We start from the raw sequence: 16,406 nt of genomic DNA on the forward strand, positions 1-16,406 counted from the left end.
ACCCACCGCCAACACACAATACCGAACAAGGTGACAGCTTTAGAACTTTGACCCAAAAAATATCAGCCGTTTTCACTATACTGGCTGTTTTTCTCCAAAGTTATTTGAATGAAATATTTTTTTTTACAGTAATAAACATGAGTGCTACTATATTTAGAGCGTGATTGTTTTTATTTAACCAGTCGAGTTAGAGATTATTTAGAGCATTATTGTGTTTATTTAACCAGTCGAGTTAGAGATTATTTAGAGCATTATTGTGTTTATTTAACCAGTCGAGTTAGAGATTATTTAGAGCAGTATTGTTTTTATTTAACCAGTCGAGTTAGAGATTATTTAGAGCATTATTGTGTTTATTTAACCAGTCGAGTTAGAGATTATTTAGAGCAGTATTGTTTTTATTTAACCAGTCGAGTTAGAGATTATTTAGAGCATTATTGTGTTTATTTAACCAGTCGAGTTAGAGATTATTTAGAGCAGTATTGTTTTTATTTAACCAGTCGAGTTAGAGATTATTTAAAGCAGTATTGTGTTTATTTAACCAGTCGAGTTAGAGATTATCTAGAGCAGTATTGTTTATATTTAACAAACAGAATTATAGATTACTATACTTAGAGCAGTATTGTTTTCATTTAACCAACCGATTTTGAGATTATATAAAACTTGAACTGCTTAGCAAATATTTGGATAGTCCGATTGAGATTAACTTACCTGAATTGGCATGCTAAAGTACGTAAGGGATTGGGGTAAAGTCGATTCGCTAATGTTTCACCTTTAAGGTGTGGTGACACTCTTATCAGTGGTGACACTTCCTTTGTGTCACTTTATGAAGTACATTCACGCTTTCTTTGTGTTTTTTGTTGTGCGCGCGCACACATACACACACACACCTACACACGTATGTGAAGACATCTCGTGTGTTGAAGGTGTGTTTTGTGATGTACCCATGTCTAGGATGACGCCAGATTCAAATTTTCTGTTTGTAAGAAATGCAAGGTTTAAACAGCCGAATCCCCCCCCCCGCCCCCCCCCCCCCCCTCATACAACACAGCCGTATCCCATATAAAACAGTCGGACCCCCATACAAAACAGCCGGACCCCGTACAAAACAGCCGGACCCCGTACAAAACAGCCGGACCCTTATACAAAAGAGCCGGACCCCCATACAAAACAGTCGAACCCCCATACAAAACAGCCGGACCCCGTACAAAACAGCCGGACCCCATACAAAACAGCCGGACCCATATACAAAACAGCCGGACCCCCATACAAAACAGTCGAACCCCCATACAAAACAGCCGGACCCTTAAACATTCGAGACTTCGACACCCTCTACCCCTATAATATCAAACCATTATTCTAATTAAGTTTACTTATTTATTATTACTTTTATTTTTTCGGATTTACAAAATTTGCAACGTCGCATTTATCTGTCTCTCCTAACCCCCCCCCCCCTCAACCCGTTCACGTTGCACATCTCAACATAATCCTAACCATCCCATCCATATGTGCGTAAGACGTCACCAATATAGGCGTACGTCAGTTGTGGTCGACCTCTAAAGAAGACACACTGAGACAAGGCTGTCAACATCTGTCAACGGTCTGTTAAAGCCGACTGTGTTTAGATCCAATTCTGTCAAAACATGAGCTATTAATAGCTCACGGCGCTAACCCAATGACCTATATTGCATTGTTCACATCTAGATCTATAATCTATACCATTGACATTTTTTACCCTCCACCAATTTTTTTTTTCTCACACGCAATCCCTTTTCTGTCGAGTTTTTGTCAAGCAGTTATTTTTTTTTTTTTTTTTAGTTTTTGTTGTTTTTTTCTTTAGGATTGTTTAAGTGTTCTCATTTCTTGGCGTTTTGTCCTTTGTTGTTTTTTTTTAAAGGTTGGTGTAATATTTTTTTAAGGTTAGGTTAATAATCATTTTTAGGATTGTGCATAGGGGTCATCCATAAATGTCGTCACGAGTTTGACCCTCCCCTCTCCCATATTTCATATCTTCACAAAAAGCAAGACCCTCCCCCCCCCCAACTAAATTGACGTCACATTTCAACCTATCCTCTTCCCCTTTCTTCAAAATTTCAGTTTATTTTAATCATCGATTTCCTTCCAAAATATTGACTGGTCAACATTGAATATATTAATTATATTTTATTAAAATTTTCTTAGACAGTTTTCTAACATGATCTTCAATAGATTTAGAGATCATGTTAACGGTTACCAAACGGGCAGTCACGGTCTACTGCTAGTGAAGATTCCAAATATAGCAGGGCAAAATGCATAAATTAATGCAGTTGTATTTTTGTTGAAATTAATTTGCTAGTTACTTCCCATTTATACATTTAAAATGACTAAGGGATACAAACCGGAACTTTGTTTTAAAAAGTTGATAAAATACAAATATGTTAAATAGTAACATAATAAAATAAGCAAATCATTGTTAGTTATGTCATCACATAAGAATAATCAAAACCGTTTATGGCAGTTTGACATTACTGATAGTTCAGAAAATTAAGATTTATTATTGCACTAGTTTAAAATAAATAACTAATTGGTGTTTTAAATAATTAATTGCTTGACTTTTAAAGCGGCTATTTAAACAATAATTGCCACAGGATATCGTTGATTATCAAAATATTTTAATTTCGTTAAAAGTATAGAAGGTATACAAACAATCATATGGATATTGTTATGGTTTAATTAAAATTTGAGACTTTAAAGACCAGTTAGGGAACAGGTTAAAACTGCGTTAAGCCGAGAACTGGATTAATGAATAATTTGTTTGACTACCAGGAGTGGACTCATGAAAAACTGTAAATAAAACCTCTGTTCGTGTTATTACTTTTGTTTTCTGTAATAACTAAAAATAAAATGTAAACATGTAATAAAAGTAGTAAAATTAAAAAAAAAAAAAAAAAGTTAAAAAAAAAAAAATTTAATTTCGTTTATTAACTAAAAAAAAAAAAAATTACCAAATATGTGCGAATGTGACTACTATAGCCTACGACCTATCACATTCAAAAGATAACTGTCAGTAAAGAAGAAACATCCAATCATTAATAAACAACCAATCATTTGCTCATCATTTGCTCCCGTGCACTACTGATTAAAAAAAAATATCATTATATATCTTTGGTCTAGTATGGGCTCCATACTCTAAATCTTTAAAGAGGTCCCAATGGGTCCGTGGCACCTACTGTTTGTAAACCGATCGAATGTGTATTTAAAATGTATGGTTTATATAGTCAGTAATCTGCTCCATTGTGTACTTAAAATGTATTGTCTATGTAGTCATTTATCTGCTCCATTGTGTACTTAAAATGTATTGTTTATGTAGTCAGTTATCTGCTCCATTGTGTACTTAAAATGTATTGTCTATGTAGTCATTTATCTGCTCCATTGTGTACTTAAAATGTATTGTTTATGTAGTCATTTATCTGCTCCATTGTGTACTTAAAATGTATTGTTTATGTAGTCAGTTATCTGCCGCTGGTTTTGTGGTCCCCTAAGTCCACCATCTATAGACATTTTCATACTTCTTTAGCAGACCAGACTTTACCCACTTTTGACTGACTTTACCCAGTTTTGACAGACTTTACCCCGTTTTAACAGACTTTACCCAGTTTTGACAGACTTTACCCAGCTTTGACAGACTTTACCCAGTTTTGACAGACTTTATCCACTTTTTATAGACTTTACCCAGTTTTAAATGACTTTATTCACATCAAGCAGACTTTACCCATCTCAGACAACTCTGGGGTATAACGTAACCAACTGTTACACTCTACATTCACATTATGACACAACAAAACCTCATCATAAAACTAATTAATTACCTCTCAAGACCTTCACCAACATGACCTCAGAATTAACCCACTTGCCTCACCACTTTTACGTCATTTCGTCTGACCTTGGTTACCAAATTCCACGACCTTGAAACCTAAGACGTGTGTTGTTTCCTTGAGGAAAACCTCGGGTCATCCATGTGGTGACACCAGCGTTAAGACAACGACACACAAACAGCAACGACACAATCGGCTATAAATGTACTCGATGATCAGGGGTTCTCAAGACCTGACAGATTAGGTCCCGTGTTACCAACGCGTAATTATATTAGTTTTACGAGTTAAGAAAAAGGTTTAAAAAACAATTAAGGATAGTGACATTTGTATTAGTAAAATTTTTAAAAAAATTTGACTATTTTAGTAAAGTTGATGACTGACGTGGTTTTTTACTTTCTCGTATATACGAAGTATAGAGAAAGTCTTGTAATCGTGCAAAAAAAAAAAATCGAGATTTTTGCAAATCTCGACGTTTTGCATCTCACTGATACGGAAAAACATAATTTTGCAATCTTGTCCGTATGTCTGTGTGTCTGTGTGTGTGTCTGTGTGTGTGTGTGTCCGTGTGTAAACACGATAACTTGAGTACCGTTACAGCTAGGTTGATGAAATTTCATATATAAGTATTTTATCAAAATCGTAGATCCGTATCAACTTTTGAGCGATTTCTGACAACCGGAAGTGGTACTTTTTCTACTTTGAATTTTTCAAAAGCCTATAACTTGAGTACTATTTCAGATAGATAAATGAAATTTCACATGTAAGTAAAAGATCTAATTCTCTACCTTCTGTTAAATTTTGAGTAATTTCCGTTGACCGGAAGTAGTAATTTACGCTACTTCCGATTTCTCAAAAAACTAATGTAAATTTTTAAAGTAATAATAATATTGCGCACTATTATGCGCTTTTTTATTTCGCGTTCACTTGGTGTGCAATTAATTTGTCTACGAGATTTTATTCTATTTTTAAAACTTTAAGTATTTAAAATGGATTAAAAATCATGTATATAGCCCGAGTTCCCATCCCCTGTTATTTTATATAAGAATATTCGAGAAAGTTTAGGGGAGATCACTCCCGGTTTATTTTTTTTTAAATACAATTTTATTTTATTTAGTTAGATGTTTATTTCAATATGATTACAAAATGCATAAACATATTTATATCTTGTAGCTTTTTAACCCGAAAGCGTAATGATTATAGTTTTTAATCATAGTCTAGCCTGTTTTCATGCGCACAATGTTTTACGTCCACCACCCCCACCCCCATTCAACTCGTCCTTTCTTTTGTATGTTGCATCAGCTGATGCAACCAGCACGTGCGCTAATCCCTGACCTGATTACAACATCTAAAATCGATTATGTACAAACAAAATAATCGATACCCCTGGTATAGCAAGTAACGTACATTTTTTTTAATAGTTTAAAATCAAAACAGACCCTTTTTAGTGTATAGATATGCAATTTACAATATTATGTCAGAAATTGTTGTTCTTTTAAAAATGTTGTTGATATAAAACACATATTACGTTTTATTAAATTGAAGTGTGTTGTTACAAGTGTATTAATTACCCATGTATATCTTACATACATAAATAAATATGTAAGAACAATATGTAACCAGGTGTACATTACACGTAATTTTCTCGAGGACATACCAGCAGGTGATTTGAAACGTGGCCCGGGTTAATTAAAATTAGATAGATCAATTACCTTAGTGTGTACGGTCCTCCCCTCCCCCCCCCCCCCCCCCGTGTTTACATATGTCGCGTAACGTCACAGTAAGAAGCAATCGATCCGCCGTGTAGCGATTCGATTGCTTTGTACTGGCACACCGCAAGGTGTGTCGTGGTGTGTGGGATTATGTAATGGCACGTGTGTTCAGCTGTCTGAGGGTTACGTAAGCCTGAACAGCCTGGTGCACAGGTAATGTGAAGAACACCTGACGAATGGGGGGGGGGGGGCGTCCATTTTGTTTGTTATGTTTATGTATCATCTTCTATTTAATAGTTGCATTATAAGATATATGAGTATGTTACGCACAGTTGAGGATCGTAGAAAAAAAAATGCTGTTGTATACTGTTTCTAAACTTGTCCCATTACTATCAACGTGCAAAACAAAGTAATAGTAGAGACATATTTATCCCGGTCTAGTTGTTGTTGAATTTAAATCAGTTTTGGTGAAACAGACTGTTTGTTTTTCCCCGAGATCATTCTACAAATATGTAGCCCAATTAAACAGCACTGATGTTAGCCCCATTGCGCAATATACACGAGGGCTATTGGCTGTGCTCTTTCTGCCCTGTCTAGCATAAGTTCTGAATAAATTCTACTTTGCCCATTAAATGAATTGCCCATCCCTCTTTCTGCTCTCTGTATTTCTATTGCCCATCTATCTTTATGTCTTTTGCCTATGTACGTGTATATTTTTGCTTATCTACGATTCTATTTCCAAATTATCATTATGTCTTCTTCCCATCTCCCAATATGTATTTTGTCTATCTGTTGTCTACTTTCCATCTACCATAATGTCTACTTCCTACCTACCCCTCCACCCTATCTACCCCACCACCCTACCCCCACCACCCCCACCACCCTCCCTACCCCGCCACCCTACCCACCCTATCCCACCACTCCACCCTACCTACCCCTGCACCCTACCTACCCCACCACCCTACCCCACCACTCCACCCTACCTACCCCTGCACCCTACCTACCCCACCACCCTACCCACCACTCCACCCTACCTACCCCTCCACCCTACCTACCCCACCACTCTACCCACCACTCCACCCTACCTACCCCTCAGCCCTACCTACCATCTTACATACCTTACCATACAACCACCAACTTTGCCACAATGCCTCACTAACGTATCTAAATCTTTGTGTTACAGAGCAATGAAGCGGTAACAAAGAGTCAAATGTCTTCAGTCAGATCTGTAAGTCACCTTGTTGTGTCAGTACGTTCGTGTTGGGAGGGGGGTGGAGTGGGGTGCATATCATTTGGGAGAACATGGGTCAACATCTAAGAGGTAGAGAATCATGCAACATATAATGTTGGTGTTTTCTTGACCATTGGTTATTCGATGTTGGATGGGGGGGGGGGGGTGTCTTAGGAGCACACTATATTGTTGTATGCTAGTAAAGCATAATAGTTGTATACTGGTTTTTCCTTTAATTTATTGTTATACTTTAATGATGGATTTAATTTATTGTTGTATGTAAGTGACGCCCCTCACTAAAAAAAGGGAAATAAATACAAGAAGTTTCATGCGCCTTTTAGACACGTGACCTCAGTGGCGTAACGAGGTCGGGTGTCTGCGTGACCTTGCCCTTTATTTACACCTCTGTTCTATTGAATGCTCTACTAGAAAAAAAATCGAGACACTTTTTTTTATGCAAACATTTATTGCATTCTGTAGAATGCTGTTTTTTTCACTTTACCGGTCACGCGTTTATTCTCCAGAAGGGGGTAACTACCTTTGTGGGTTAATTAACACGTTGGTGATTAATTAGGTGGTGCTGAGGGAGGGGGTAATGTAGTAGACCAGTGGTTCTTAACCTGGGTTCGATCGAACCCTGAAGGGTTCGGTGAGGCAGTCTCATGGGTTAGGCGGAGGTCAAGACATACACCTGTATTATATGATTCTTCATCGGAATTTGAGATGTCGATAGAAGAATAGAAGGGTTCGATGAATACGCATATGAAACTGGTGGGTTTCTATACCACATAAAGGTTAAGAACCACTGTCCTAAACCCATAGTCGGTGAACTAGTTCCTCTCTCTCTCTCTCCCTACGTTAAATTCAATTGAACTGTATATATTACCTGTATTGTGCACGTGTACATCCCAGCCATCCCATAATTCCCAGGTGGGCTGTATACACACCTGCACCGAACACGTGTGGGGTCTAAGCCGGCAGGCAATTAATTAGCTAATGAATTAGAAATATCCCCTGTCGTTAATCCTCATTTGCATATCAGTAGCCCCATCTTCTAACCGTGTTTGAAGAAAAATAGTTTTTCCACATTATTTTTGTTGACAATTTTACTAGCCTGGTTGTTTGTGTGACAGAGGGTGGTGGGGGAGGGGGGAGATGTTCCTTGTTATCATTTCTATGTACATACTTCCTGCATTGCCTTAAACAGAATTGTTCTTGAAAGGGTTCTTGAATCATTGGTCTTCGAAAGATTGCCATGGAAGGAGTTATTGTTTCTTGACCAGATCAGTGTAGCCCATGTATACGAAAATATATTTGTAAAATATATGAGACTAGAATATTGGTTGAGATAATCTGATTGGAAAAATAAGTTACGTGACCTATCGGGAGGTTTATTCGTATAGTCGAGTGTGGGTAAGCAAGCGTTAGTGCACATCGACTTTACACATTGACTTTGCACATTTCGGTATCTGTGTAATTGTAATTATGGCTGAGAGGGAGTGAGTGTGAGGGGGGGGGGGGGGGGAGAGAGAATGGGGATTTTTTTTTGCGAGGAGTTAGGGAGAAGAATGAATGGGAATTATTTATTTAGTGACCCTTTATATACAGGGGGAAGGTAAACCAGTGTTGGGAAAATTCCTGGGTCCGTAATGGACATACTCTTGGGTGAGGGGTGGGTCAATTGCTGGGTCAGGGGGGTGGGTCAATTGCTGGGTCAGGGGGGTGGGTCAATTGCTGCGTCAGGGGGTGGGTCAATTGCTGGGTCAGGTGGTGGGTCTGGGGGCGAGTCAAATACTGTCATGGGGTGGGTCACTGTCCCTTTCTCCCAGCAGATAGGATATGAAGCCCAGAGGCGTAGCGACCCTTCCCGGCGCCCGGGGACAAACTTTCGATTTGCACCCCCCCCCCCTCAGACTTTAATTTTTTTTCAACCCATTTTGACGCCCCCCCCCCCCCTTTCTAAAGTCTGCGCACGGGGACATATGCCCCCCCCCCCCTCGCTACGCCTCTGATGAAGCCTGATCTTCTTCGTTATTGACTTCGATGAATTATCTGTTGTTTTTTTCTCAATTAACGACTTATTTGTCGACGCCTGTTCTAATTTTTTAAGTATTTTATTTTTGCATTATCTATAACGTCAGACTGTCATGTTTATTTAACAGGCTGGTCTGTCATCCACCACACAGTCCAGCATGTCATCCACCATGCGAGACATGTTAAACAAGTAAGTTTTTTTTTAATTGCTTTCTCAACTCCATTTTCGCAATCCTCCTTACATTTCGTATTCTCGTTCACAAAATATGACACGGGTGACTAAATGGAATCTAAACTAATAGTTTTACACCGTGTAGTGTAATTTTTTTTTTATGTTAGTTTATTTATTTTTTTACTTTAAAGATAAATAGAATTTGGAATTACATATGACTATATATATATATATATATATATATATATATATATATATATATATATATATATATATATATATATATATATATATATATATATATATATATATATATATATATTAGTCATATGTAATTCCAAATTCTATCGTGTGTTTGTTTGTTTGTTCGTTCGTTTGTACGCTAGCAAGGTGCGGATTACACTTAAGCGGGTTTTTTTTATTGAGAATAATAGGAGAGCACAGGGCTGAAAAGTTGTTTTATTTCTGTAAAGAGGGGGAAGGGGGGGGGGGGCGCTATGCTTAAATCTTAAAAGGTATAAATTAGAAAGATTAAAAGCTTTATCAATAAGAAAACTTGACATTTCTACCCTATACATTTGGGCCCACGGCTGGAGCCCGGTCAGCCCACCTGTTAATCCGCCACTTATCATGTATGTCTGTCTGTATATTTATTTATTTTGTTATATAGCATACACACGACAACCATAATTTGATTTATGCATAGCAATTAATTAATCTTTTTTTTTAAAATAACAGTAGCTAACACTAATACTTATTATTTTCACATATAATTTATTTTTTTAATTGTTATAAGCTTTACTTTCCTTTTTTTTACTGTTATATAACTGTTGCAGCCATTATTTTCCCTGTTGTGACAATTACCTCCCCTTGTTGTGTCAGTTACCTCCCCTGTTGTGTCAGTTACCTCCCTTGTTGTGCCAGTTACCTCCCCTGTTGTGTCAGTTACCTCCCCTGTTGTGTCAGTTACCTCCCTTGTTGTGTCAGTTACCTCCCTTGTTGTGTCAGTTACCTCCCTTGTTGTGTCAGTTACCTCCCCTGTTGTCCCAGTTACCTCCCTTGTTGTCCCAGTTACCTCCCCTGTTATATCAGTTACCTCCCCTGTTGTGTCAGTTACCTCCCTTGTTGTGTCAGTTACCTCCCTTGTTGTGCCAGTTACCTCCCTTGTTGTGTCAGTTACCTCCCTTGTTGTGCCAGTTACCTCCCTTGTTGTGCCAGTTACCTCCCTTGTTGTGTCAGTTACCTCCCTTGTTGTGTCAGTTACCTCCTCTGTTATATCAGTTACCTCCCTTGTTGTGTCAGTTACCTCCCTTGTTGTGTCAGTTACCTCCCTTGTTGTGCCAGTTACCTCCCCTGTTATATCAGTTACCTCCCCTGTTGTGTCAGTTACCTCCCTTGTTGTGTCAGTTACCTCCCTTGTTGTGCCAGTTACCTCCCTTGTTGTCCCAGTTACCTCCTCTGTTATATCAGTTACCTCCCTTGTTGTGCCAGTTACCTCCCTTGTTGTGTCAGTTACCTCCCTTGTTGTGCCAGTTACCTCCCTTGTTGTCCCAGTTACCTCCTCTGTTATATCAGTTACCTCCCTTGTTGTGCCAGTTACCTCCCTTGTTGTGCCAGTTACCTCCCTTGTTGTGTCAGTTACCTCCCTTGTTGTGCCAGTTACCTCCCTTGTTGTCCCAGTTACCTCCTCTGTTATATCAGTTACCTCCCTTGTTGTGCCAGTTACCTCCCTTGTTGTGTCAGTTACCTCCCTTGTTGTGCCAGTTACCTCCCTTGTTGTCCCAGTTACCTCCTCTGTTATATCAGTTACCTCCCTTGTTGTGCCAGTTACCTCCCTTGTTGTGCCAGTTACCTCCCTTGTTGTGTCAGTTACCTCCCTTGTTGTGCCAGTTACCTCCCTTGTTGTCCCAGTTACCTCCTCTGTTATATCAGTTACCTCCCTTGTTGTGTCAGTTACCTCCCTTGTTGTGCCAGTTACCTCCCCTGTTGTGTCAGTTACCTCCCCTGTTGTGTCAGTTACCTCCCTTGTTGTGTCAGTTACCTCCCTTGTTGTGTCAGTTACCTCCCTTGTTGTGTCAGTTACCTCCCCTGTTGTCCCAGTTACCTCCCTTGTTGTCCCAGTTACCTCCCCTGTTATATCAGTTACCTCCCCTGTTGTGTCAGTTACCTCCCTTGTTGTGTCAGTTACCTCCCTTGTTGTGCCAGTTACCTCCCTTGTTGTGTCAGTTACCTCCCTTGTTGTGCCAGTTACCTCCCTTGTTGTGCCAGTTACCTCCCTTGTTGTGTCAGTTACCTCCCTTGTTGTGTCAGTTACCTCCTCTGTTATATCAGTTACCTCCCTTGTTGTGTCAGTTACCTCCCTTGTTGTGTCAGTTACCTCCCTTGTTGTGCCAGTTACCTCCCCTGTTATATCAGTTACCTCCCCTGTTGTGTCAGTTACCTCCCTTGTTGTGTCAGTTACCTCCCTTGTTGTGCCAGTTACCTCCCTTGTTGTCCCAGTTACCTCCTCTGTTATATCAGTTACCTCCCTTGTTGTGCCAGTTACCTCCCTTGTTGTGTCAGTTACCTCCCTTGTTGTGCCAGTTACCTCCCTTGTTGTCCCAGTTACCTCCTCTGTTATATCAGTTACCTCCCTTGTTGTGCCAGTTACCTCCCTTGTTGTGCCAGTTACCTCCCTTGTTGTGTCAGTTACCTCCCTTGTTGTGCCAGTTACCTCCCTTGTTGTCCCAGTTACCTCCTCTGTTATATCAGTTACCTCCCTTGTTGTGCCAGTTACCTCCCTTGTTGTGTCAGTTACCTCCCTTGTTGTGCCAGTTACCTCCCTTGTTGTCCCAGTTACCTCCTCTGTTATATCAGTTACCTCCCTTGTTGTGCCAGTTACCTCCCTTGTTGTGTCAGTTACCTCCCTTGTTGTGCCAGTTACCTCCCTTGTTGTCCCAGTTACCTCCTCTGTTATATCAGTTACCTCCCTTGTTGTGTCAGTTACCTCCCTTGTTGTGCCAGTTACCTCCCTTGTTGTCCCAGTTACCTCCTCTGTTATATCAGTTACCTCCCTTGTTGTGCCAGTTACCTCCCTTGTTGTGCCAGTTACCTCCCTTGTTGTGTCAGTTACCTCCCTTGTTGTGTCAGTTACCTCCCTTGTTGTGCCAGTTACCTCCCTTGTTGTGTCAGTTACCTCCCTTGTTGTGCCAGTTACCTCCCTTGTTGTGTCAATTACGTCCCTTGCTGTGTCAGTTACCTCCCTTATTGTAACAGTGACTCCCCTTGTTGTAACAGTGACTTTCCTTGTAACAGTGACCCCTTGTTTTTCCAGGAGCCACGACCAGTGCCAGATCGAGGGCAGCTTGACCTTGGATTTGGTTTACATCACGGAACGGATTATATGTGAGTACTGTCTCCTACACACTCGCACCGCCGTGTCACGAGAGCAGATGTGTTAACACGTCTGTGTTAAATGCCACGCCCCCTTCCGCGTGTTCTTAAATCATGAACAGAAGGCCAACTCTATATAAACTAACTGATCGACGGAATATACAAATGAAGTCACGAGTTTATTTCACTGACCTCGGCGTATGCGTATTAGATGTAAAGAGTAATAGTTTGATGCCCAGCCGTCTCTACTTTTTCCTAACTGCACTCAAGTGCACATCATGACCGGGTGGACTCCGTCACGTCATACGGATTCAATTATGGGATCCGAACTCGAGACTTCGGGCTATCAGTCATACGATATTCACACTAATGCTTAAAAATCTAAGATGGTACACTCTCTCATTCGTTTAATGGCACATCCTAAAAAATTTATTTCTTTTTTTTTTTTTTTTTTTTTTTTTTGATATTTGTATATTTTATTGTACAGTAACATAGAAAATTCACCTAAAGTCTGACACTGACTTTAGTCATGAAAAAGTATGGGGGGAAAAATGTATGCATTTATAAGCCCTGTTAAATTAAATATTTTAAACAAGAAAGATTTTCACAATAATTTCTAGGATGGTCGTTCCTGTGAAATTTGACAGGATATTATTAGTAGGTACAAAAATTTAACATTTAACTTAATACTTGAAGATGAATATTACTAAGTATACTTATACTTGACAGAGAAGTTTATTGTTAAATAAAATGTTGTTTTGGCAATTTCTCTCATCAATAACTTTTGACAGGACCGTAACCCTAAAATATGAACAGTAAAATCAAAATTAAAACGCTGTGGCTCTGTTTAAGAATACTCAAGAACTTATTACTTTTTAAATTATTATTATTATTGTTTAAAACGTTAAATACAATATGTTTCTCATCTACAAATGTAGAGTTTTCTTTTAAGAAAAACAGTTGCTTTGTTGAATAAAGTTGCGGCCCTATACATATTTGTAATTCCCAATATGGTTACTTCCCTTTATTTACTCATCATAGAATATGGCAGTGTTAGAAATAACGTTCAAGTTTCAATCGTGGCGTGAAACAGATGGCAAATGATTCATGTTTTTAGAATAACAATCGGCGGATACATCACCTGGCTCGTTACTCACCTTAATGACCAGTGTTAAAAAAAAATTAGCAATTAGCTGAGTGGTTGCTTTCTGCATGCGAGTGTGTTCATTTTAAATTAAAATTTATGGCGAATTCTGTCTAGACTGCTACATATTATAATATAAGGCGCTCTTTAAAATGTTGGGGTGTGTTATTATGTAGAACCTACTTTTTTGTATAGGTTTAAAACAAATCAACGAAATTTGGTATTTCATTGTTGAATTGCAGATTAAATTGAACCGAAAATCTTGTTGAAGTTATAGGCTAATTAGTATTTTGCAAGCTTAATAATAGAAAATTAATTCCGTTATAGTTCCAGTTAGGGCGAACGATAAATGTCCGCCTATTCTAAAGGTCACGTGCACTCAAATTACCAATTAGGCAACTCGCCGGCCCCCATTGAAAAACATGCAAACTAATGTGCTGCACATGCGCACTGGCTAAATATAGCTAACACGTTTATGTTGTTAAAGAAAGTAGGTCGTAACGTCACACTCTCATTTTGCTTATTTTTTCGGTCGAGGGTGTATAGAGGGTGTGTAGATGATGTGTAGTAATTTAATGTGTGTAAATAATGTGCATTAATTGGGTGTAAGCGTGTGTACAGGTTGTGTAGTTGGTGTGTAGATGGGCTGTATTAATTCGGTGCTTGTTTTGTTGTGTAACTATGTGTATGTAGTGTGTAGTTGTGTTTGTAAATGTGTGTACGTTGTGTGTAAGTGTGTGTAGGTAGTTATTGTGTGTACGTAGTGTGTAAAGAAGTGTGTACAAACTTGTGTGTATGTAATGTGTACGTAGTTAATGTGTGTGTGTGCGCATGGTATGGAAATGTGTATACGAGGTGTGTAAACGTGTGTGTACGTTGTGTGTGTAAACGTAGATATACACACGTGTGTGTGTTTTCGTGTGTACGTGGAGTGTAAACGTGTGTACATAGCTATACATTTGTCAACGTGGCTGTAAAGTGTGTACATAGTTATTAATGTGTATACGCGGTGTGTACACATGTGTGTACTTGGTGTGTACACATGTGTGTTCTTGGTGTGTACAAGCGTGTATGTAATGTACGTGTATGCAAGTGTTGTCTAAGTGACAGCTAACACCAGCTGCTGTACAAGATGTACTTAACTAAAATATGCAAATACCTGTCTTGGCTCTCGCCCAGGCGCCGGTAGGGCTATACAGTATCGAATCGAGTAGGACTATAGAGTATCGAATCGAGTAGGACTATAGAGTATCGTATCGAATAGGGCTACACAGTATCGTATTGAATAGGGCTATACACTATCGTATCGAGTAGGGCTATACAGTATCGTATTGAGTAGGGCTATACAGTATCGTATCGAATAGGGCGATACAGTATTGTATCAAGTAGCGCGATACAATATCGTATCGAGTAGGGCGATACAGTTTCGTATCGAGTAGGGCGATACAGTTTCGTATCGAGTAGGGCGATACAGTATCGTATCGAGTAGGGCTATACAGTATCGTATCGAGTTGTTTTCTATCAGTCGGTATCGATATTAAAGTCATGGTTTGTATACGGGGTTAGTTATGTCCATAGTTAGGGTCTGGTCCATGTCTAGTTGAGGCTAGGTTTGTTACTATGGTAGTAGCCATGGTGTCGATACTAGAGGAGATAAACCGCTTCGATACCATCAAAAGTACCTTTTCGCCACCTCAACATAAGCCTACTGAGATAAGTGAGTTTTGGATTACCAACTGAAGTTGTGTTGCAGACAGAATTAGAAACAGTTTAAAAAAAATGTTATGGTTATGTCGCAACTTGTACCCCAACGATGAACTGGTTGAAGCTTTGACAATGGCGGATAAGCTGGTGGTAGCTTAAGCTTATAGGGAAAAAAAGGGAGCTATGCACACCGCACCTCACCCATAGGCGTAGCCACCCATTTCGGCTCCCGTGGGCGAACTATCAACGTTACACCCCTCATTTGTACAGTTATTTACATTGGCAAAACAGCGCCCCCTCCCCCCCCCCCTCCTCCCCAGTCACTTTCCACCAGTCACAGTCCCTGAACGGTTTTTGCGAGGGTGTTACAACTGATGGTGAAAACAGTTAAATAAGCTCGTAAAGTCAAGTAACTGTCTCTTTACTGAACTTCAACTGTGTAAAACTGAGTAATGCATCTCATAATGAGCTTTAAAACCCCGATCGGGGTAAAATAAGTTTAAATACAGCAGTTAGACAAGTTAAGAAATTGGATTGTAAATAAAAGACTATTTTTGGCACATCCTATGGCGGTTTGTAGATTGGGGGAAAAGCACTCTTCACTTTTGAGTTCGATAAAAGACATAGACTAAGTTTTGTACAACGTATCTGATTAAGTCTAGGGCTAACCTTAAACCTAATCTTAGAGCTTGCAGTGTAGGAATTGTTTTCGCCATTTCACTAATAGTCAATCAAATAGATGAAGTAGAGTTCCCCTGACCTCTATGCTAAGCTACCTTTTCTTTCCCGACTTTAGCCAAGTACCGATCAGAGCTGAGCAGACTCAAACACGCAATACGGAATTGAGTCAATGAACTTAGTTCTGAACTCAGTAAGTGTACGCTCTATCGGAAGACCACGTCGTTTTAACATTAGTCGCTGCTGAAGAAATATCTGGTATTCGATAAAACATTCTAGTACCCAAAAAATAAAAAAAATAAAAAGCACGATTGTCTCGAAGCGACCAAATAAGTTTATCATTGTTGGCATGTCTAAACACATTTTTTTCTGGCAACTTCCCCCTTCAATCCCACCTGTACAGGATTAAAGCAAAGCCACAAGCTATGTCTGGTTAATCGCTGGCACTAAGAATGGCTTATGGGGATCAGTAATCCAAAGGTCAAGGGTGTAGAATGACCAAACCCTGAAG

The 16,406-nt window shown here is 39.3% G+C and overlaps 1 protein-coding gene across 11 annotated transcripts in view; it reads left to right on the top strand.

Annotated features, from left to right (window-relative positions):
• Window positions 1-16,406, top strand: part of LOC131945075 (tensin-1) — a 163,170-nt gene that overhangs the window by 93,099 nt on the left and 53,665 nt on the right. For all 11 annotated transcript variants that reach the window (XM_059306047.1, XM_059306054.1, XM_059306051.1 and 8 more), the window contains 3 exons: window positions 6,744-6,788; window positions 8,954-9,015; window positions 12,311-12,381. In XM_059306047.1, the coding sequence (XP_059162030.1) occupies window positions 6,744-6,788; window positions 8,954-9,015; window positions 12,311-12,381 (178 nt within the window). The remainder of the gene's footprint in view (window positions 1-6,743; window positions 6,789-8,953; window positions 9,016-12,310; window positions 12,382-16,406) is intronic.

The sequence above is a fragment of the Physella acuta genome, unplaced genomic scaffold (genome assembly GCF_028476545.2).
Source record: "Physella acuta isolate Inbredline_101_S28 unplaced genomic scaffold, ASM2847654v3 ptg000522l, whole genome shotgun sequence".
In the NCBI taxonomy this organism is placed as follows: domain Eukaryota; kingdom Metazoa; phylum Mollusca; class Gastropoda; family Physidae; genus Physella; species Physella acuta.